The sequence below is a fragment of the Acanthochromis polyacanthus genome, chromosome 21 (genome assembly GCF_021347895.1).
Source record: "Acanthochromis polyacanthus isolate Apoly-LR-REF ecotype Palm Island chromosome 21, KAUST_Apoly_ChrSc, whole genome shotgun sequence".
Classification (NCBI taxonomy): Eukaryota; Metazoa; Chordata; class Actinopteri; family Pomacentridae; genus Acanthochromis; species Acanthochromis polyacanthus.
The window spans coordinates 17,203,797-17,224,739 of record NC_067133.1 but is presented as its reverse complement, the minus strand read 5'-3'; the positions used below and the strand labels follow the sequence as shown (position 1 = coordinate 17,224,739).

Genomic DNA, 20,943 nt, shown 5'->3' with positions numbered 1-20,943 from the left:
AAAAATATAAACAGCAACAAAGATTGCACTCAGGCTGCAGCATGAATTGGGGGGAAAATCAATTTTACTGCTCCAACTATTAACTGACTTTGTTATACCACACAAATAACATAAGATAATCATTGAAGAGAAAACAGGACACACCAGGCAAAGCACACATACTGAAAGGTGGCATTCACTGGACAAGAAGCATATTTTGTTTGCACTGTTTAAATGTTGTCCAAACCCACCAAAAGTAAAGGTTAAAACATCTAAAAAAATATGAAGCACAGTTTGGCTAAGTGCCTTCAGACCCCCTTTCTTTCCTCACCTTCTCTGTTTCTGCCGGAACAGGTGGCTTAACAAACAACTCATGCATTATTAAACACGCCAGTGTGAAGATAATAGACTTATCCAAACCTAGTTACTGTCCTTACAAGGTTATCTCTCCCGGCCTATAATATGAACCCTGCCAGGATTTAACTCTGTGAGTAAATGCTGTATGCTTCACTTAGCTGTTCAGTGCTTTGTTGTTGTCAAGTAAGTGGCACAATTGACTTAAGATCACGCAAAACTGCTTACTCTCATTATAATGTAATCAATACTCAATTACCAGTGAAGTAATGTGGGACCTCTGGGCCTGTTAGCCTTTCTCTTAAACTTAGACCTTGCCTGCTCCTTTTTTTTGATTAATGGGGTCATTGATTTTCACATAAATCGGGCAAATTAGGATTAAGTCGGTTAGATTTATCCTGTGGTACGAGAAAGTGTCGTCTGGATGTGCAAGTTTTGGTGAGGATGAGTTGGAAACCTCTAAAATCTGAAGCACAGATGAGATTATCCAGATCATTCGGTGGCGTTGCTCTTTTATGGCATGTCATCAAAAGCATTAGATGAGGGGAAGAAGCAGAACATGAAAGCGTGGCTTCTCGATTTCACAGATTTATGGGTCAAATTAATCACTACGCATGACCACAGTAAATGTTCCCCTGCATCAAGATTTATCCGTCGATTAGACCTTCTGGCAGTTGTTTCCAGTGACTCGTGTTTACATTTCTACCATCTCATAATTATTACAAAATGCTTAAAAAAAAGATGTTTGCTGGTCAGTTTTAAAATTCATAAAATTTTATTCATCAAAGACTCACAAAACTGAGGGGAAAACACTGACATTACAATGCAAAATTTCTATAAAAAACATACAGAGTAGTAGTGATTGTCAGGCATTAATTAGTATATTCTCGTCTTAATACTATAAAAAGCTTTAAAAATTCTAAAGTATCAGTTAAGGAACATAATATATTCAACACTCGTTATTACAAATATGAGCTAGAAGCAATGCAATGCAAACCTATTCAAAGGTTTTCTTCAAGGCAGCTTGGGTTCAGTAGTGGCATCAATTGAAAGTATTGTGAATGTTCTCCAAATGTGTATGACCTTTAGTGTATAATAACGGACAGACAAAATAAAATTTCATGAAATAAAAGATGCAGAGCTGGTTTTCTAATCGCCTCACATCCTCCCGAAAAGACCCAGAAAATGATCGATTCTGAAATGAAATCGCCTTCTTTCTAATATTCCTGTAAATCTAAAGAGAGGTTCTGCATCCGCTCCGCCATGAAGAAGCACAGAGTTCCAGCAAAGCCCAGGATGACCATGAGGAGGAGCTGCCACATCAGCAGGAGGTAGCCGCTGTAGAAGAACGCCACTGCTGCGAAAATGGACTAAAAGAGATGCAACAGTTGATGGTTAGTGGGATTAAGTTGCTCCTACAACACTGGAAAAAAGACAGCTAAAAGTTAAGCGAAGGAAGTAAGACTTCCTTATATTTTGTTAAACTGACAGCTGCACTTTTACTTCCGCTTGAAGAAAAAATAGCTTAGCAACCAAATAAAACAAGTACGTCAAGCTTTCTCCTTGTGTTTTAGCAGCGCCCATGAGGTTGTAGTCATGGTAACGCTAATATAAAGAGGAAAGTCCTGAAAAAAATCAAAAGCGTGTCAAGAAAATACCACCGTTTCCACATTTTAACTGGTATCTGGGGTAATTATGCATAAAAGAAGCATGTGGAAGTGAAGAAATCCCTGTCTGTCTTCTTCTTTTCCTTCTTAATGTGACTTCAGGTGAATTTATTTCACACCTGACAGGACAACGTTTTGACCCGGCTTTGCTCAGCTCTGCTAACGATGTCTGAGAAGCGGCAACTTGGTATTACCTGGATGAATTTGAAGATAGCAAACGCGGGCGAGCTTTGCTCAGCATAAACATGGCCTAAGATGCTGTAGAGTTGTGTGTTGAAGCAACTGTCCCCAAGTCCGAGCAGGAAGCTGCACAGCAGGGCGATGGATACGCTGAGGAACAAAACACAGGTTGTGTCAAAAACAACAGAATCATGGCCAGTGTTCCTTCAACATTACGTAAGTAATTGGAGCGATCATCCACCTTGGAGTCAGATATGGGCTCGTTAGGGTGTTGGTTTCAAAGGTGACAGGAGCATCGTCCGGGATGTTGAGGAAGATCAAATAGAAAGCAACGAAATGGACAACCATTCCCAGAAACACCACAGATGTCCGTCTGAAGCGATTGTTCTTACACATCAATCCAAAGAAGCCTCCACCTGATGGGAAAGAGCTCATTCTGTACGACGTTCGGCGACTTTAAAACACCTACAGATGCTCTGAGAAGGAAGTAAACTTACCCACTATTTCTCCAATGCCTACCACAATCCCAGAGATCCCGATCAAGCCTTTAGCGGCTGCACCGAACTGAGCAGTAGCTCCGATACACGTCCCATAGACTCCACTGTAGAAGGATAGCTCGAGGCCTGGAGAACAAGGAGGGCATGCTGTAGCTGCGAGCCTTTTACTGGAGGCTAAAACTCCGCATTAATGCTCTTGACTTACCGCTGTATGCCATGCAGGGACTCAGGAGCAGTATAGTTTTAGTTTTTATCAGTTGCAGGATGGTTTCTGAAAGGCAGAAGACACAATGCGCTGATTTGAATTGCTAATAGATACATTTCTAGCGCTGCTGCACATCCTTTACCTCGGTGTTGAGCTCAGATGAAAATGCAGACATTAAGGCGGCGTTCTCCTCTGACAATTAAAGTTCAATCCAGGTAGAATATGGGAAAATTATTCTGTCGCAATAAGCCAAAAAGCCACATTCAAATGCAGATGGAAACGCACCCAAGAGGGAATTTCACTCAGGCTGTAAGGGGAAATTCAGATTCTAAAAAGAAGAAATCCCGCTAGGTTTGTTTATATATGCCTCTATGCCCTTTCTTGACATGAATCAGCATGCATCTTTGATAAACCCGATACCTTTAAGGCAGGTGTACAAAAGTCTGCACGCACACAAGATACACACGAGACAAAGAGCAATCTGATGATCCAAACAACTCGGGGCTGCACTGAAGGCAGGTGCAAGTGCAGCAGAGTTTCCAGTCGACAAACAGAGATATAATCTGAAATAAACTCGCGCGCAGGCGGCTTCTGTGTACTCTGCTGTGATGCTAGAAGATTTTTATCCACATGAAAGCAATTTTCACTTGAAGAAAAACAAAACTGCCGCGACTGCCTGCTAGTTTCAGACTAAGAGAAGTGAGATGTAATGCGAATAGCCGGGAAAGAAAGGGAAAAAATAACACGGTTCTGTGAGGTCTTCGGTGCCTTTTGTGGGAGGTTCACATCAACTGTGAAAATTCAGTTTCTCGGATGATACATGTTTGCAGTGCAAGGAAGAAAACATCTTTTTTTTTTCAGTGCAGTGCGGACTAAAAAATCTTCAACAGCTATTGGCTTGAATGGGGAGAATTTTAGTGCCGACATTCCTGTTCCCCCGAGGACGAATGGCTATTTATTGAGTGACGCATCAGCCAAAAATCACTCTGTGTGTTGTGCTAATTACTCTGCCAAGCAATGGCACACAGTTATGTGACGATCGCCGTACGTTTGTCCGTCTGTCTGTCTGTCCATCTGTCTGTCTGTCTGTGCGCAACATTATTTAAAAACGGACTAACGGATTTAGATGAAATTTTCAAGGAAGATCAAAAATGACACAAGGACCACCTTATTAGATTTTGGCAGTGATGCGGCTTATAGTCTGGATCCACGGATTTTTAAAGATTTCTGTATCATTGTGAGATAGCGGCACAGTGGCACTGTAACTATGACAACACATGAACACTATGTCAGCTGTCTCCTGACGATTGCATGATTGCATGATCCGACTAAAAATCGACCGATGCGGAAATGATACAACAACTGAGCAGAATTAGTAGAGTACTGCGCTCTCTGAGTGCTTTTCTTGTTAGCAAGTGTTACAGAAATGTCATGGATTCACCGGGTTGCTTGTACGTCTGTTTACTCTTAAACTAAACCCATATTACCAACTGATTCTATGCTGCTGGTTGCACAATAATTCTCATGGTACATCATTTTAGCAGTTAGTATACAACAAAATCAATGTGAGATGTCAATCAAACTAACTTTGGGATGTCACTGCCAGTCAAACTTCGCAATTATTATTTTATTTACTGGAATTCTGCACTTATTTTCTCTAAAGATCTTCCCACCAGCACACAGTGTTTGTTTAAATATATATTTTTTGTTGTTGCTGTGAGCAGCTGCTCTCTTTCCTTTGAGCTTTGCATCACGGAAGAATAGCATGCATTAACAACACTCTGGGAAAAAAAAACACGATTAAATTGTGTTTAGTATGCAAGCCGTCTGGTTGGAATATACTTAATTTTGTCACTTTTCCAGTTTGAACACAATACAGCCTGCTTAGAATGTGCTACGGATCAGGAGGCGTCATTTGTATTGTTAGTACACATAGTTCATTATGTACCCAGACACACGTGTGTATGAGATTTGCTCATTTGCACTTTGCATCAGCATGCATTTACTGTGTTCGTTATGTATACTGTATCTGGATACATAATGAACCCAGTAAATGCAAGTTAATGAGAAAATCCCCAGCATCATTTTCACAAAGCAGAAAACTTCCACTTCATAATGGTATTCCAAAAACACATATAAAACTTACTGAATTCTGACTTGGTATCCTGCATGGCAGTATTTGCTCTGCGCTTGTACCTAAACAACAGAAATGAAATCAATATCACACTTCTACAGCTCTGAAATGAAATCGATAAAAATAAACTGCACACACAATCGTATGGATTCCTTCAAGTAAAAGATGCTGAAGGTGAAGTCATTTACAAATCAAAGAGAGGAAGGATTCGTCCCAGCAGGATTCATTGTTGTTCTGTTAGAATCACTGTTAAGTCTGAAACTCAGCCAATAAGCGAGTATCTGAAACATTTCCGTACACACACAGACACACAGACACACAGAGAATATGTTTTGTCCAAATTACACTATACTACCAAAAGTATGCGGACACAAGGGCACACACCATATTTAAATCTGCTGTTAATCTGCTGCTGTGATGATTTCGGAACCTGGCTGATGGAATTTGTTCCCATTCAGCCGCAAGATTGCTATTGATATTGGGTGATGAGGCGACGTGTTGGGTGTGGTTGAGGGTTTTATGTAGGCAGGTAACGCTGTGAACTGTAAACTGGGAAACTGTACGTCATGTTTCGAAGTGTAGTATTGGGATTACTATGGGGTTCTGACAGAATCACACTACTGCAATATTACAGTCAGTGGTTTGTAAAATGCTAATTAAAAGCAATATATAAATTCAGGCCAGACAAGCAAACAGCCAATCACACGACAAGCTTAAGAGCATAAAGTGGCTTTTTAAAAAAAATGAAAACTCCTCAAATTAAATAATAATTACCTTTCATAAATTCTTTAATTGTGAAAGGATGATTTATTTTAATTTTTCACATTATTACTCCACTAAGGAACGGCAGTGTGTAAGTTTTACTGTCCGTCTTTTTGTCTCTCTATCTGTGTGCCTGTTTGCAAGATTACTCAAGAACGGATTAATGGATAGGGATGAAATTTTCAGGGAAGGTCGGACATGGCACAAGGACCAATTAATGAAATTGTGGGGGTGTTTCCGAGTCCCATCAATTCCCGCTGCCCGCTACATATTTAGGTCACGAGATTTGGCATTCGGACATATCGTACACATGCATAACACACGCCTGTGCTCAGCCGAGGGCATTTTGTTTGTGGATACATCTACACGAAGAGTCAAGAGTTGCATTCAAATGAATCAGAAAGTGTGTCCAGACTTTTGAATGATAGTATATATTAAATGGCCACACTCTATAGTGTCATGATTTCTGCTTTTTCAAGATTTTAGCCGCTAGAAATGATACGACTGATCAGCCTTGGTGGAGTACTACGCTCTGAGTGCTTTTCTTGTTCATATTTCTGTCAAAACAACTGATTTGTCTGTTTAATATTAGACAAGCTGAGCCTCTGTACAAGAGTGTCCACATACTTTTGGCCATACAGTGTAGCACAACACTCCTATATAATCACTAAGCTTCCAGTCTGTTTTTATTGGCAGCTTTTGTTTCTCAGACTTTATCCAGATTTAAGTCATAAAAATTGAAATATGTCTGAAACAATGTTCTTTAAGCGTCGCTCTCAAAGAGAAAGCCTCTGTCCCAGCTATCCCAAATCTGCCTGATTGCATCCCACTTGTGCAAAGTGCCGTGATTAGGCTTGGCTCTGTCAAAATTGCACTGATCTAGAGAAAAATGGACGGTGTCATTTCTGTGAAGGACAAGAGTGCTTCAGAAGTCCTGCAGAGCTGCTACAGTAAGTCATCAGAGACCCTTGCAAAATCCAAGGTGGGTTATTTGGAGAAATATAATCATTTCTTTGGTGGTCTGGCAGCAGCTTAACAAGGTCAACTGGATGACAGGTAAATTAGCAACTGTTTTGACATGTTAGCTGTAATATATTTGTGCGTTCACGCCCTCTGTGTCCTTTCCGAGCAGTGTCTTGGAGATTTTTTTATACAATTAGAGTGATTTAATAAACAACACAAAAAGATCATCTAAAGAATATTTATTTACATGGTGGGTGTCGGGAGCAGCGACTGCCCCTCCTCGTCGGAGAGCATCTCCTCTTCATGTGAAACCTTCCTCAACACCAGGAAGCTGAGCGTGCCGAGGACGGAGGCAACCAGCAGGGCCAGAAAAAGGGTTCTCCTGCTGCCGTCTGAGAGAGGAAGATTAAAATAAACCGCTTAATTAAAAGCACCAGATATATTAACAGCATTAAGCCGGAGCGTATTCAGAATAACCGCATAATCCCCTTGATATTTCACTTCCATCATCATGCTGCATTTTGCTTTCGTAGTCAGGACCGCACCTGCTCGGGTTTGACCTTACCTGATATTTCTGTGTGTCCGTTCCAGGCGAAATAAATGTAAAGATTGCCAAACAACATGCTGTAAATAAGAGAGAGTATGTAAATCAAATAGGGTAAGTGACAAACGTGACATGAACTGGATTTCACATTCAAAACTCTGACGGATGAGCTTAGTTTCAACTCCTTAGGATCATAAAATTCATCGTATATTGTCACAAATGGGCTGTTTTCTAGCTAAAACAAGGCTCCCTTTCTTAGTTTATGAAAAGTTAACATTTAGGTTGTACATTTGACAGCAGCAGCAGTGTACACTGGCCTCTTAGGGGACTGTGGAGGATACCGGTGTAAAATAAACTCTTCGAGAGATGTTCAGCCGTTCTTCTGAGACTATTTTTTTCCAGCTGCTCTTTGCTGAAGGGTTGTGTTGCTCTACCTTTCTCTATAAAATACCCCAAAAGTCTTCTCTTGGATTCAAGTTAGGCAACCTACTTCTCCAGGTCAGAGTTTTCACCTTTTCCTTCTATAGTAACTCCTGCATGATTTTAAACAGCATGCTTTGGATAGTTATCATGCTGGATTATTTCTCTTATGCCAAGTATTTGGAAACTGGGAGTCATCTTGTCAGTCTGTGTTTTGGTGTATCCAAAAAACCATCTATAAATGCCATGTGTAAATGCCATTTCCCCTACACGTTTTGCTCTCATGCAGCCTCAGTCTGAACTCTGCGCTTCACTGTTGGGACTATGCATTCACTCTGGTAGAATTCAAATACTGAATTCCATCTGAGCAACAGAGATTTATCTCCTTATCCCCCGGCCAAAGAATGTTCTTCTTTTTATGCTCTTTGGCAAAGCTCACTCTTGCAATTTTGTACTGAGCTGCAAGCAAGGATGTTTTTCTTGAATACTGTTCCTAGAGGGTGATGTTACAAACTGTCCTTTCCATTGTCTGAGCGATCACAGAAACTCTGATTTCCATTGATAATCTATTCATCCCCTGTACCAAATTGGAAGCACTTGCAACTTGTGTGTTTCAAAGCTAGACTGTACAACTAACACAACTACCTGATGGCCACTGTGGCTCTGATTAGTGGTACTGTGGCTCATTCTGTACCTTCTGACTACTGCTCCAACTGTGTTTTAGCTGATTTTTAACTGCTCACCGATCTTTTTCGTATTTGTGAAGTCAAAGACAATTGGATTTTTTTTTTAAAATTTCCTCAGACAGTTCTTTTCTAAGTGGAGCTATGATGCTGGCAAGCAGATAGACACAAGTCATACATCCAAAACAGAGAAGGTTCTGGTGTTCAAGGACAAATTTGTTGCATTGAGTTCCAACTTCAGAGCCTGTTTTTCCAATGCGGTCTGTCTGAAGCGTTTGTTTTTGATTATTCATGAAGGCAAATACTCTCCCTTGTTATCTCAGAAATAACACAATTATTGTGATGCGATGCAATTCTGAGTCACATGACATTAGCTTGTATTGCACAGAAGTGTACTAACATTGCACTGCATGCCATAATAATTTAGCTGTAGTGCTTCCAGAGTTAGCTTTATATAGTACAGCTCCCTCAAAAATCCCTACAGTAGAATGTAGACGATATTCTCCGTAGCACAGGCCTTACTTTCCCTTAATGATCCCACAGTGTAGTATGTTGCATTTTATAGATGCAATAATTATTGTTGTGCAGCAGTACACCTATGTGCCATCCATCAGGATAATGATGGTTCACTAAAACGTGACCACTGAGTGTCACATATGTTATATAGGGAGCAGGGAATGAGCAGACAAATGTGGCTTTTGCTTCTCTCAAACGATACAAACACAACCTGGGCCAATCAGCAAGGTGATAAATCCCCATAAGTTTTATCATAATTGGACCACCAGCATCTGAGATTTAGTTTCGTTAAACATTCGAACATTTAATTATAAAACCCTCAGTGCAATTTATTGTGTAAATCAACTTTCATGTACATCAAACCTCTCGGGGCCTTTCAGAGCTTAAACTTTTGACCTTTAATTATAGTGTTCCCATTTGGACAGTCAGTGTAATTAAAAAAAAAGACCGAATATGGTGTTGGCCGAGCCATTTGAGACACGATGTTTGATAGGCAGAAAATGTGGACTTGTGGTTCACATTCTGGCTGGATCAAACACTGACTTCATAAACATAATAATCTGCATTTTCATGCCTCTGAGGACGCCTCTTTCATTTTTTTTTAAGTTGTTTATTTGCCTTTCATGGTTAACAGTGTAGTTGTGTAAAAAGCTCTGATCTATTTCTGTCTTTAATTGCATATCCACCTCAAGTAAAAAAATGCAGATGAGCCATTAGTCTGTCTCGTAGCCACAGTGAGGAATAACAGGGGTTATTCATGAAAGATAACAGCGATTTTTCAGTGGCACTCTGAGCTTGTGTCTGCAGGCGGTGAGGAACCGATTCATAAGTTTCCCATGGCAGTGATCACCACTGCGGCGTCAGATTAGCATTGCCCATTGGGAGCTTTGGCATCAGTGACAGCCGCTGTAATTATTATACTAATTCAATTTGCATATTTTAACAAATACAAATTAGTTGTCCGAGCCGGTGCGCAAGAGCAAAGGGCCAAATACAAGAAACAAAAAGGCGAAAACTCTCACCTGCAGACCTCTGTGTGTAAGACGCTGTTTTGTTTTGCTTTTACGTTTTATTTTGCAAGGTGTCTTGAATGACAATTTGTAATATGATTTATTCAATGTATTTTTAAGATGAAGCGTACAGTAATTTATCCTGTCAAGCTAAAAATACGGACAAGAGAAGAGAGGATTTTGGCTGCTGCAGTGCAATTACACCTTTGATCAAGTGGAATAGTTGGATCAAACAAAAAGAGGAAAAAAAAATCATGAAAACACGGTGATGAATAGTGTTTTATGCACTGAATGCAATGATAGGAAGGTATAATATAATGCAGGCTGGTTTTATAGCAGTGCAGGGTTTGGTTTAGAGAGCAAATAAAACATTAGCCTAATATTTATTTCTCTAAAGGCCACAGTTAAATCACACACGGTGTAGTCTGACCATTAAAACACAACGTGGTTTAAATGGGAATTTTACATGAACTACTGCATGGTGGCGATGTATTAGAGACCGGAGTGAAAACATTTCCTTTGTTAGTAGCTGCATACCTGCACTGTAGGAGACCCCAGAACATCCCAGTGTTCCTGTTGATGGTGGAAGCCTCGGAGTTTTCCACTAGAAAGTGTCCTTGAGCCGTCCAGAGCACTGTTTTGAAAGCGAAGGAGAGGGGTCATTTGAGAGGGTAAAAAAAAATCTAACCGGTCAGTTAACTGCCTACAAGAAATGAAAAATTACACTTCTGTGTTGGCAAGTAATGCATCTAACCATACAGCAGCCCTGGGACATGATAAAAATTCATCACACTGCAGTGATTTGAGGCTGCATTAAAAACAGCCCAGAATCATTTCTCTTCATTTTTTTCCCCTGTAAACGCTCAGCAGAAGGCTGCCTCCTCTGTATTTTTTGCTCACATTTCTGAGCAAGCTCAAGGTGCCACGCACTATTTGGAGAAACAGCCCCTAACCCATTTAAGGTCTAATTTGGGATATACTGTTTATAAGCAGCATCACATCCCAGCCATGATAATCCCTGTATGCATGATTAAACACTATTTGGATCTTAAATACAGAAACTGAGCCCGCATGTGCAGAATGAACCAACAGCAACCACGTTAATGTATGTATGCACCGTAATATCTGGGGCTATTGTTAATACACAGCATCATGCTCCAGTGATCATATGCACATTTTATTAAATAGAATGTGATTGAGTATGTGCCAGACAAAAACCTGGAAAACTCTCTGTTGTGAATACAAAGATACTGGTATAAATGAGCAAAAAATCCTAAATATTTCCTAGTTTTGCCTTGAAATGGGGTTATTTGAGGCTTTTTTGGTTTGTTTTATATCTGATCTGTAGTCTTTAGACTGCATACAATTTCACTATGACACTTTTATATCTTTTTCCTCCAGGAAATCACAATGAAGGTGTAATTACTTTTTGGCATTTTACAGATAAAACGATTCACTTCTGGAGAAAAAACAACATAATAATTGGTGATGAAGCCAATAAGTGGCAAGCGAGAAAGGCCGATAATCAATATTTGAAACCAATTTTCACTATATGTAATACTTTAACAACACGTGACAGCAGAGGACCTGTCATTCATAACTAGGCTTCTTCATCAATAAAGGTGATTATAATGGAATATGCAAAAATAGAAATAGGAGTGATTACAATTAGGACACTCTCATCTGTTAATGTGGGTTTGATTAAGACTGATTAGTTTGTCTCTTTCTTTATTTTCTCTATCTTTCACTATTCCATCACTTTTATTGTCCTCTGAGGTGCAGATCTTATTAATTACTGTTTTCTAAATGGCTTGTGTTCTTTGAAGAGACATTTCTGAGACTACAGAGTGACGACAGACTGAGAGAGGAGGCTGCAACAGGCCTGAAGTAACGCATTTAGTTTGTCAATAATCGATCAATAAAAATACAGGTACCGATAACCGATAAACACCAAATACCGGCTACAATATTTGTCCATGCTGATAATCGGTCTGCTTCTATATAATGCTCCAAATCAGTGATCTGTGCCTTTAAAAACCAAGTTTCAAGTCAGTGCATCATAAAATGTCAGAAAGAGTAACAGGAACCAGGAAAAAGTCAAAGAAGAGTAGAAATTTGCTCAAGTTGGAAGAATTTGTCTGTTATTTTTTTATTCATTTCAATTGCTGTGGCAGAACAAAAGAACAAACAATAGACACAATAACACTGTAATCCTCAATTCTTAACTACTCTCCGAGGATGCATTTAGTTATTACCTCACCTTTCACATATATGCTTGTGCAAACATGTGTTAAAGGTGACAGAGTGGTAGCTTCAAAAAGCTATGAAATATCTAATGAGCAGATGTGATGTGACAGTAGGTAGGAGAGGAACTTACAGGCTGCTCCGATGCCGATGAGCACAGACGTGAGGTAAAAGGCCCAGGTTGTTGGGACGACGAACACTGCAATGTAACCACTAAAATAAAAGCAGTCATGAGAAACCTGTTTCAGCATCTCTGTAAGCATCCTTTGTGTAATCAGCATACCTGTAAAGTAGGCCACTCAAAACCATGGTAATTTTTGCTCCGATTACTGTAACGACCGGTGATGCAATTAGATTGGCGAATGAAAAGACTCCATAGATGATTCCGAGACTATAAAGGAGGCAAAAGGAGAACAGAGTGAACCTCTGTTTACAAATATAGAATAACTTCTTATCCTGATCTCAACATGTGAAGCTGCTTCTCACCTGTGGTACCCACTTCCAGTAAAAGTGGCATTTTCAAGGCTTTTCACTACAGTTTGCTGAAAAGAAGAAAACAAAAATGGCTCTGTGAAGGTTTGACTTGACAAAGTGGGTCATGTCCTTTAGTAATTTATCCTCTCTGCCCGTTGAAGGAAATTCTATTGAAGAAAATTAGAAACACGAGATGCGCCTGACACACTCCTGTGATTGGCCGGTTTCCTGCTACACATGAGACATCTGTAATTGGATAGTTTTACATTTACAGACAAAAATGCACACATTACTTTTTTCTCCCTCTTTCTTAAATACACATGTTGCTAAAAATATAGATTCAGAATTGCACACTTGTGGGTGTTAAGAGCAGCGCTGGATTCGTTTTTGAATGACTTTCAGAGCTGCGGGCCAGGAAATCTGTTCCATCCATTAAACCAAAAATCTCTACTGAGAGTCCTCTCTGTGCTCTGAAAATATGCTTCTGAGGAAACAGACCAAAGTATAAAAAGCACTGATTATGGAGAGAGAGAGAGAGAGAGAGAGAGAGAGAGAGAGAGAGAGAGAGAAAACTTACTTCAATGTTCCCACAGGTGGTGAAAGCAGTGAAAATGAACAGAAACCCCACACCCAAAATCACAACGTTGAAAGTCCTTCTGTCTCCCATGGTGACTTCTTAATCGTCCTACCAATACATTTTACATTTATTACTGCTTCTAATGTCCCGTCTGTAACTCTTCACACTACCATATGCACTCGAATAAATCCATTTCGGCAGAGTTGCGCCAGTAAAATTGACTTTACCAACTGTTTGGTTACAGTCTCACGCGTAAACAACAGCCAAAACAGGAGCAGTGGAGAGTCTGGGTAATACACACATACTAATAGTGTCACTGGGATTCTTCCCTCCTATTTTATCAAGTACGCATGACAACTTGTGACTTTAATTATTTTCTTGCGGTCTTCTTTCCACCGTGACTTCTTCGTCACGGCTGTCGTCACCTTCTTTTTTTCTGTTTCTTCTTCTTGGTGCGTAAAATCCGCTCATTTACACTCATTTTAGCTTTGCTGCCTTCCAGAGGTGACCAAGAGAAACATTCCCCTGAGGAAAAATGTTAGACTATCAAAGCACATCTGATTGTACAGGTTAAAAACACTCTATTTATAGCGACAGGCTGCTTCAATATGAACAAAAAATGCGTAAAGACAGTACAGAGACATTAGAGTTACGTAAAAACTACTGTAAAGTCAGATGAAATAAAGTGCGGATCTCTAATTTTGAACCAATCAACACACAGAAAGTGCAAGTACAATGTCTGACTTTTATGTGTGATATTTTAATTATTGTGTTGATTTCACATAATACAACAAAAAATAAAACAAAAAATGTCAATATGTCTTATGATCAGTATATAAAATGGTACAAATCAAGGATAAAGTTGGAGAACGGTGTCAGAATAATAGTTAATAGCCTGTGTATTTTAAAGAAGTAGACAGAAAAAACATCCTTTCACGCTGTTCTCAAGTGAAAAGACAGAGAAAAGGCCATATATAGTTTCTATTCTACCAATTTATTAGATAAAGAGCATTTGCTTTTTGTTCGTGATGTTTGTAAATCGTACATGACATCCTATATTTGTCAACAGTTAATCGATTTAAATCCAAACTTCGACAATAGTATGGAAAATGAAAATTTTAACTAGCAGATATTTGTTAAAGTGCCACCTCTCGGTGCCTGATTCTGCTGCCACAACAACAAAGAAGAACGGCAAAATGAGACGATTCCCTCCCACTCATTTCCGGGTTGGCCAAAAAATCCCCCAATGTAGCCACATTACAGCGTTTGTGTTTTATTATATATTTAACTGTTTGCTTCATGTAAGATGCATTTAACTAAATTATGTCGACATATTTATCTATAAGTCACAAATACACGTAAATTCAGCAACAAAATACGGTTTTTTGGTCAGCGCATGCGCATTTCATCCAAAACTTCAACTACAGTTGTTTTAACGTTATACGGGTAACTGAAGCTGTATTTGTATTGCCATTTTAAAACATTTCACAATTTTCCCAGTTTATTATGCTGTCACATGTAGATTAGCATTAGCACGACAGTTGTCGACTTTAGTTTCCTGAATATCAGATTCATCCCGCTTCCTGTACTCTCTTTGCCACAACCTACAACGGATTGTACACAATCATCATGGCGACCCAGGATGGTGGGTATTGAGAAAATAGAGCTGTATTTCTTCTATATCTTTATATTTAGCCGAAATATTATTAATGAAGTATCTCGTGCTTCTAACTGACATGTAAATATATGCCGCTATTAACAGACTGTAACGTAAATTTACGTCTCTCCACTACGTTATTCTTTTAATGTTCCCCAGTGTTGCAGCTAGCTAACGTTCACGATAGCTAACAGCAGTTAGATTTAGCAGCATTTATGGAGGACTGAATTTAACGTTGGGAATTTGAATAAGTCTTAGGTTTAAATCGGTCAACTTTAGCTGTTAAAGAGCTAAGTAAACAGAATTGAGTTAAGAATGGTTTCGACGAAATATTAAAATAGTGTTTCGTACGTTAACGTTACCAGTTTTATAACCAGTAAGGCCAAGCGTTTTCCAAGAACCAGTGTTTTTACGAGCACAAACTGTGGTTAAAAAAACATGTCTGTTGTGGTTCAAAGGCGGTTTGCTGTTATTTGTTGTCTCTAACAGCACATAGCTAAGAATTTCTCAGGAGGTGGTCAAAATAAGCGATGGAAAGAGCTAGAAAGACCACGAGACAGAAAGTGAGTGAGCAGAAAAAGAGAAACTAGGCTTCATTACACACTTTACCGTCTAAACTGTCAGTTATATCTCCATGCTTTAACCACATATTGTGTGAACTTATGGGGGAGCTGTATTGAAAACAAATACATATTTTATGCTTAAAAAGACTTAATAGATTTGTGAACTAATCACTTGTCAAACAAGTAAGTCAGTATTGGTTTTTTGAACCATATTAACCTCAAGATTAATAAATACTTGAAAATTGTTCAAAATTAGAGACAGGAAATATTATTTGAGATAAAAATAAGGACCAAAAACTAAAGCTAAGCAGGGTTTTCCCCTGTAAATTTCAGTTCTTTTTTTTAATCAAAATAAGCCATCTGTTTCCACACACATCTTGTCTTGTGGTTACTGTAATACTTTGATAGCAGAGTTACAACAAATGGGCCGTTAATCAGTTTGTTAATCAACAGCTATCTTTATAATTGAAGTATTGTTTTAAGCATAAACGGTATAATATTGTCTAATTTTAGTTTCTCTAATGTGCAAATTTACTGTTTTTGAATTAATAACTTTGGGATTTGGACAGCTAGTCAGACAAGATACTTGTACTGCTTGCTCCTATTTTTTGGAAACAAAGCAATTAAGCAAAGAAAAAGCTTCATTGTGGTTAAAACTTATATTTTTTTAGGTTGTAATTCAAACCCATATTAATGAAATGCATGTAATTTGCAGTGCAATATACTGTGCGTGCTGTAATGCTTATTTGTAAAAGAATATGCATATTTTTTACGTTAATAGAGGTGGTATTTTTTTCAGGCAAGGTGGTCCCCCTCCACTCTAGAACACTGGTGTTTACTAGTATAAGAAATAATTGAATAAAAAGTATATTTCAAAAAGAAAAAATGTTAAAGCTTCATCCTACACCTTTTCTATATGTAGAAAAGCTTTTGTCTTATTACTCTGTTTCATTGTTTTCAATGCTGCTTCATTTTTAATGGCCTCTCCATTGTGTTGCTGAGTTTTCTGTGTAAATAGCCTCAAATTTTAATTCAGTTTCAGGGGCTTAACTGGCACACGGAATAATTGGGCTGAACAGATATGATTCCTAGAAACCCAGACTGCATGTATTATTTACTGCAATACACAGAAAACTAGTGGTGGCAAAAAATATATATACTTGCTAATTAATTAGGTGAATATTTCTAACTACTTGCATCTCTAAGAGAAATAATGGAAATACAGTTTTGAGAACTAGCAAAGTTGTGCTTGACAGCTACATAGAAAATAATTTGATGGATATAAATCAGCTATTTCATGCTCTTCCAGGAAGTGAAGAAGTCATAATGGAAACTGAGGCAAAGCCAAAAGAAGAGGAACCACTAAGCGAAGATGTCGTGAAAGGTGACGAAGAAACTACGTCTCACACAGATGCAGGAAACTCCACAACTCAGGACTCTAGTATTAGCAATGGGGACGACACGGGCGACAAGCAGGAAACGGTGGACTTGAAGATCATCTGGAACAAGAATAAATACGATCTGAAAATCCCCGTCGACAGCACCGGAGCCAAACTAAAAGAGCAGATCCACTCACTCACTGGTAAGCGGTAACCTGTCAGTAAATGTTACAGCGGATGTTCCCGGTGATCGCAAACATTAAGATCTTGACTGTGCTTATTCCTCTTTTTCAGGTCTTCCACCAGCAATGCAGAAAGTGATGTACAAAGGACTGCTTCCAGAGGATAAGACGCTACGTGAAATAAAGGTTACAAATGGTGCAAAAATAATGGTGGTAGGATCCACAATAAATGATGTATTAGCTGTCAACACACCCAAAGAGGTTATTCAGCAGGAAGTTAAAGCCGAAGAGAACAAGAAAGAGCCTTTATGCAGGCAAAAGGTAAGATGTCACATGTTACTTTAGGGCACTGTCGTCTTTTTTTTTTTTTTTTTTTTTTTTTTTGCTTAGTTTTTGTGATTTTAAAGCTGCACTACTATTTCAGCAACATAGGAAGGTTTTGGACAAAGGTAAACCAGATGATATCATGCCAGCTATTAAAGGAACAAAGGTGAGTTGCTGTTACTCCCTGTATGTACAGATAATTCACAGTAAGTTGAATGTGTATAAGTTGGATAGCAAAAAACGCGACGGTTTCCCTGTCGCCCTCACAGGAACGATTACCAACTGTGCCTTTATCCGGAATGTTTAACAAGTCCGGAGGAAAAGTTAGACTCACATTCAAACTGGAGCAAGATCAGTTGTGGATTGGAACAAAAGGTGAGATTACAGCTGGCCTACGTTTGTGAAATTCATTGCAACACAAAGACACGGATGATTACATTATTTTTTCTTGCTTGTGCGTTCCCTTCCACAGAGAGAACGGAGAAAGTCCCAATGGGCTCCATTAAAAACGTAGTGTCTGAACCCATCGAAGGCCACGAGGACTATCACATGATGGTAACTGCTGCTGCCTGCATGTCAGATGTACCTGTTTTATGAAAAATCCAAATACCAAATGCTAAGAGGTCAAGACGGATCACGATGTGTGATATTTGTTTGGAGAAAAGCAAAGGAGCGCACCAGTACAGTTTAATGTATATTTAATGAACAAAAGATCTTCTGTGTGGGTAAACAGCTGGTGTAGATGTTGAGTGAGGTCACCAGAGTATGTGTGCGTCAGATGAAGAAGTCATTGTTTGCTGTTTTGGGCTCTGCAGTGGAGCGGGAAATGTCAGTGACTTCTTTAGATTAACCTTTATGTCTAAGGGCACTTGTGTTCCTCACTGTCTGAGACGGAACTTCTGGGACAAGTGGTGTAATTGAATCAGGTAGTCTTGATAAGATCACGATCTCATTCGGGCGTGCAAAAATTGTGTGTCATAACATTCTTACTGATGTGCTTTTGAAGTGGATGCTTTACTGAAGGAGGTCCTGAAGCTATAATTACATCTTATATTGGTATCCTATACTTTTGTCATGCATAGGAATGATTTATCCACCACCACTGGCTATAAATGCATTCGATCAAATGTTGGTCATGTAGTTTGTGTTTGAGCCTGTATGAGGGGTTGTTTAGATTCATCTTCATCTCATCACAGCATGTATAATCAATCAAAATCCATGTTTTGTTGCTTCTACACAGCAGAGATATGAGAACATATTGCAAAATAGCGCTGTTTTGTGTTTGAATGGTTTGGCTTAGAAACGAAATATAATTCTAGCAGCTAACTGGGAGTGTGTTCCTCCTTCACTAGTGGTTTAAAATGTCAATAGGTGAGGAGCTGTTTGCTCCAGAGTTGTAAGTCAGTCATTTTTGTTAGTAATCCATGTCGTTTTAAATAAAGTGTGAGGTTTTTCAGCGGCTGTATGTCATTTTACAGAGTAGCTGAAATTTAGTGAAGCGTAATGTTCTGAAAAGAAATTTCTCCTTTTGTGTTGAATGGGTTTACAAGAGGCAATTTTTGTGTGTCAGCCACAGTATACATTACAGTGTAGCTTTGTGAATAGTGCTTTGCTGTGCAGTATGTGTTCCTGTAACACGAAAGACAGAAAGATTTTATTTCTCATGTTTGGATCTTATGTAGTACATACAGATGTCTGTTGTGATTTAAGGTGCATTTAAAACTGTTGATACTAACAGATCGAAATAGTAGCCTTCATTGGTATTTCAAATCTAGAAAACCTCAAAAATGAACTCCCACAAGTTGTCTAACTTGCAGTCATAAATTTATTGGTGCAGCGTTTCGGTAATGGACCTTCATCAGGCTAATAGAATATTGTAAATTAGAAGTCAACCAAAACAGAAACATGGAGAGTATTTTGAAGTTAAAGAAAGTTCAATGAAATGAACAAAATAAAATGCAAATTGGATAAAGAAATCTCATTCACGTTGGGTTTTATAGATAAGAAAATTAAGAACAGATGGTAGGTTTATGTCTCCCCCTTTCACTTTATTATTCTACTTCATTGACCTTTACTTTGGAAGAAGTAAAAATGCTTTTGTTTAATAGAAATGTATTCATGATTGCAAGGTAGGCAGTGTGTGGGAGTCCATTTTTCTACCTGTTGGATGCGATTTCCCTCTCCTACTCACCTGCCTTGAGATGGATGTACGAAGAGTTCCTTTGAGTTTAAATCTACACAAGCTAAAATCAAAATATACTTAACCAGTTTGTCTTTGACTTTTCCAGGCTTTTCAATTGGGTCCGACGGAAGCGTCTCAATATTGGGTCTACTGGGTGCCTGCACAGTTTGTCGATGCAATCAAAGACACAGTCCTTGGAAAATGGCAGTATTTCTAATGTGCCTCTTTTTTGACAATGATGAACTGGGATTGAGAAGAGGAGCCAATGAATAATGAAACTGGAGTCAACTGTGAGGCTTAAGGAACTTCTTGGATTATATATCTGAAGGAAACTGACGGATGCCTGTGGACTAATCATATTCTTTTTAGGTTAAAAGTGCACTATGTGGCAGCATAACATTTCTCAGCCCTGTTGATCATTCAAGATTTTCAGCAAATCCAAGGGAAAACAATGAAAAAATTGTACAGAAATTGCTAACACTTTTCTTCAGTTATTCTTAAAGAAATAAAAATTATTTAATGAAATGGAAACACCAGGTCGTTCTTGTGTGTCTTTTCTGCTTCTGCGCAAATGCACTCATTTCCGATTTGTCTTGGTGAATCTGCTCAAACTGTCTGGTCTCATAGCGGCTGTGAATCAACAGCGATTTTCAGGTGCTGCCAGAAATTGTGGATTAGATTGAGATTTAGAACAAGCCACCTCAGGACTTTAAAGTTGTTCCTGTGTGGTTTGGGCTTTTTTTTTTTTGGGTCATTGTCTTGCTGAAAAATAAATCTTCCAAATAGCAGTTTCCTTGCTGACTGCAGCATATTTTCCTCCCGGATTTCAGTGTTTACCTATTAGCCCCACTGTGATGTGAGGTGTTTGCCTTGTATTAAACAGCTGCAGAAAAAGCTGGATTTTGGACTCAGACCATACAACTTTTTGACACTTCATTTGTAAGAATCCCACATGCGCTGTGGCTAAAAGCTACATGCTGAATGGAGGAAATGAAGCCGGACTTACAAACCACACAAATCAAGTGTTCCAAAGTGACTTATCCCTCTTATCACTTCTGTCGCGAGTTGCATAAATCCTGGTAATAAACTCATTTATCAAGATTTGTCATGAATAGAGCTGCATAGCATTGGGTGTTAATTAGTTTATTACTTCAACGCAACGTGGCAGTTTAATAAACACAGCAATGTATTATGACAAGAACAGCAAATTTGGTTGGTTGTATTTTGAATTAGTATGCAGTTGTTGCCATTCATTTTGTTTGTGGGTGTTGAAAGATAAAATAAATCATTTTTTTCTCACAGCAGGGAAATACAGAAAATAGTAGGAAACATCAGTAAAAATACAAGCAAAAATATAAATGCATGTAAATGCTGTTGCTATTGTACATACAGTGATGAAAAAAATGATTAGACCCTGCTTTAAAAGGTGTATTACCTGAAGAATACA

General features: G+C 38.7%; 2 protein-coding genes across 2 annotated transcripts; one reads left to right on the top strand and one right to left on the bottom strand.

The window, feature by feature from the left end:
- Nucleotides 1-1,085: 1,085 nt before the first annotated feature.
- On the bottom strand, nucleotides 1,086-13,842 carry LOC110965392 (UNC93-like protein MFSD11). Its single transcript, XM_022214430.2, has 13 exons — nucleotides 13,210-13,842; nucleotides 12,645-12,700; nucleotides 12,442-12,549; nucleotides 12,292-12,371; nucleotides 10,452-10,548; nucleotides 7,307-7,365; nucleotides 6,989-7,133; nucleotides 5,029-5,078; nucleotides 2,883-2,948; nucleotides 2,678-2,803; nucleotides 2,422-2,596; nucleotides 2,195-2,330; nucleotides 1,086-1,703 (listed from the first exon to the last, which is right to left on the bottom strand). Exons 1-13 carry the CDS (start codon nucleotides 13,297-13,299, stop codon nucleotides 1,551-1,553), a joined length of 1,341 nt encoding a protein of 446 aa, XP_022070122.2. The 5' UTR covers nucleotides 13,300-13,842; the 3' UTR covers nucleotides 1,086-1,550.
- An 833-nt stretch (nucleotides 13,843-14,675) lies between these two features.
- ubfd1 (ubiquitin family domain containing 1) lies at nucleotides 14,676-20,027 on the top strand. The gene is made up of 7 exons (XM_022214437.2): nucleotides 14,676-14,854; nucleotides 16,739-17,011; nucleotides 17,103-17,311; nucleotides 17,415-17,480; nucleotides 17,584-17,689; nucleotides 17,787-17,869; nucleotides 19,603-20,027. The coding sequence occupies exons 1-7, from the start codon at nucleotides 14,839-14,841 to the stop codon at nucleotides 19,711-19,713; spliced, it is 864 nt and encodes a 287-aa protein (XP_022070129.1). The 5' UTR covers nucleotides 14,676-14,838; the 3' UTR covers nucleotides 19,714-20,027.
- The last annotated feature ends 916 nt before the right edge of the window (nucleotides 20,028-20,943 follow it).

Bases quoted from the DNA above. Each gene is read 5' to 3' on its own strand.
- ubfd1 (XM_022214437.2), top strand. The intron at 17,012-17,102 runs GTAAGCGGTAAC...CCTCTTTTTCAG, and splicing joins GCAGATCCACTCACTCACTG to GTCTTCCACCAGCAATGCAG. The intron at 17,481-17,583 runs GTGAGTTGCTGT...TCGCCCTCACAG, and splicing joins CAGCTATTAAAGGAACAAAG to GAACGATTACCAACTGTGCC.
- LOC110965392 (XM_022214430.2), bottom strand. From the start codon at position 13,299: ATGGGAGACAGAAGGACTTTCAACGTTGTGATTTTGGGTGTGGGGTTT. The intron at 7,366-10,451 runs GTATGCAGCTAC...TCTTATTTACAG, and splicing joins TGGGGTCTCCTACAGTGCAG to CATGTTGTTTGGCAATCTTT. The intron at 7,134-7,306 runs GTAAGGTCAAAC...TTCCTCTCTCAG, and splicing joins CGGACACACAGAAATATCAG to ACGGCAGCAGGAGAACCCTT.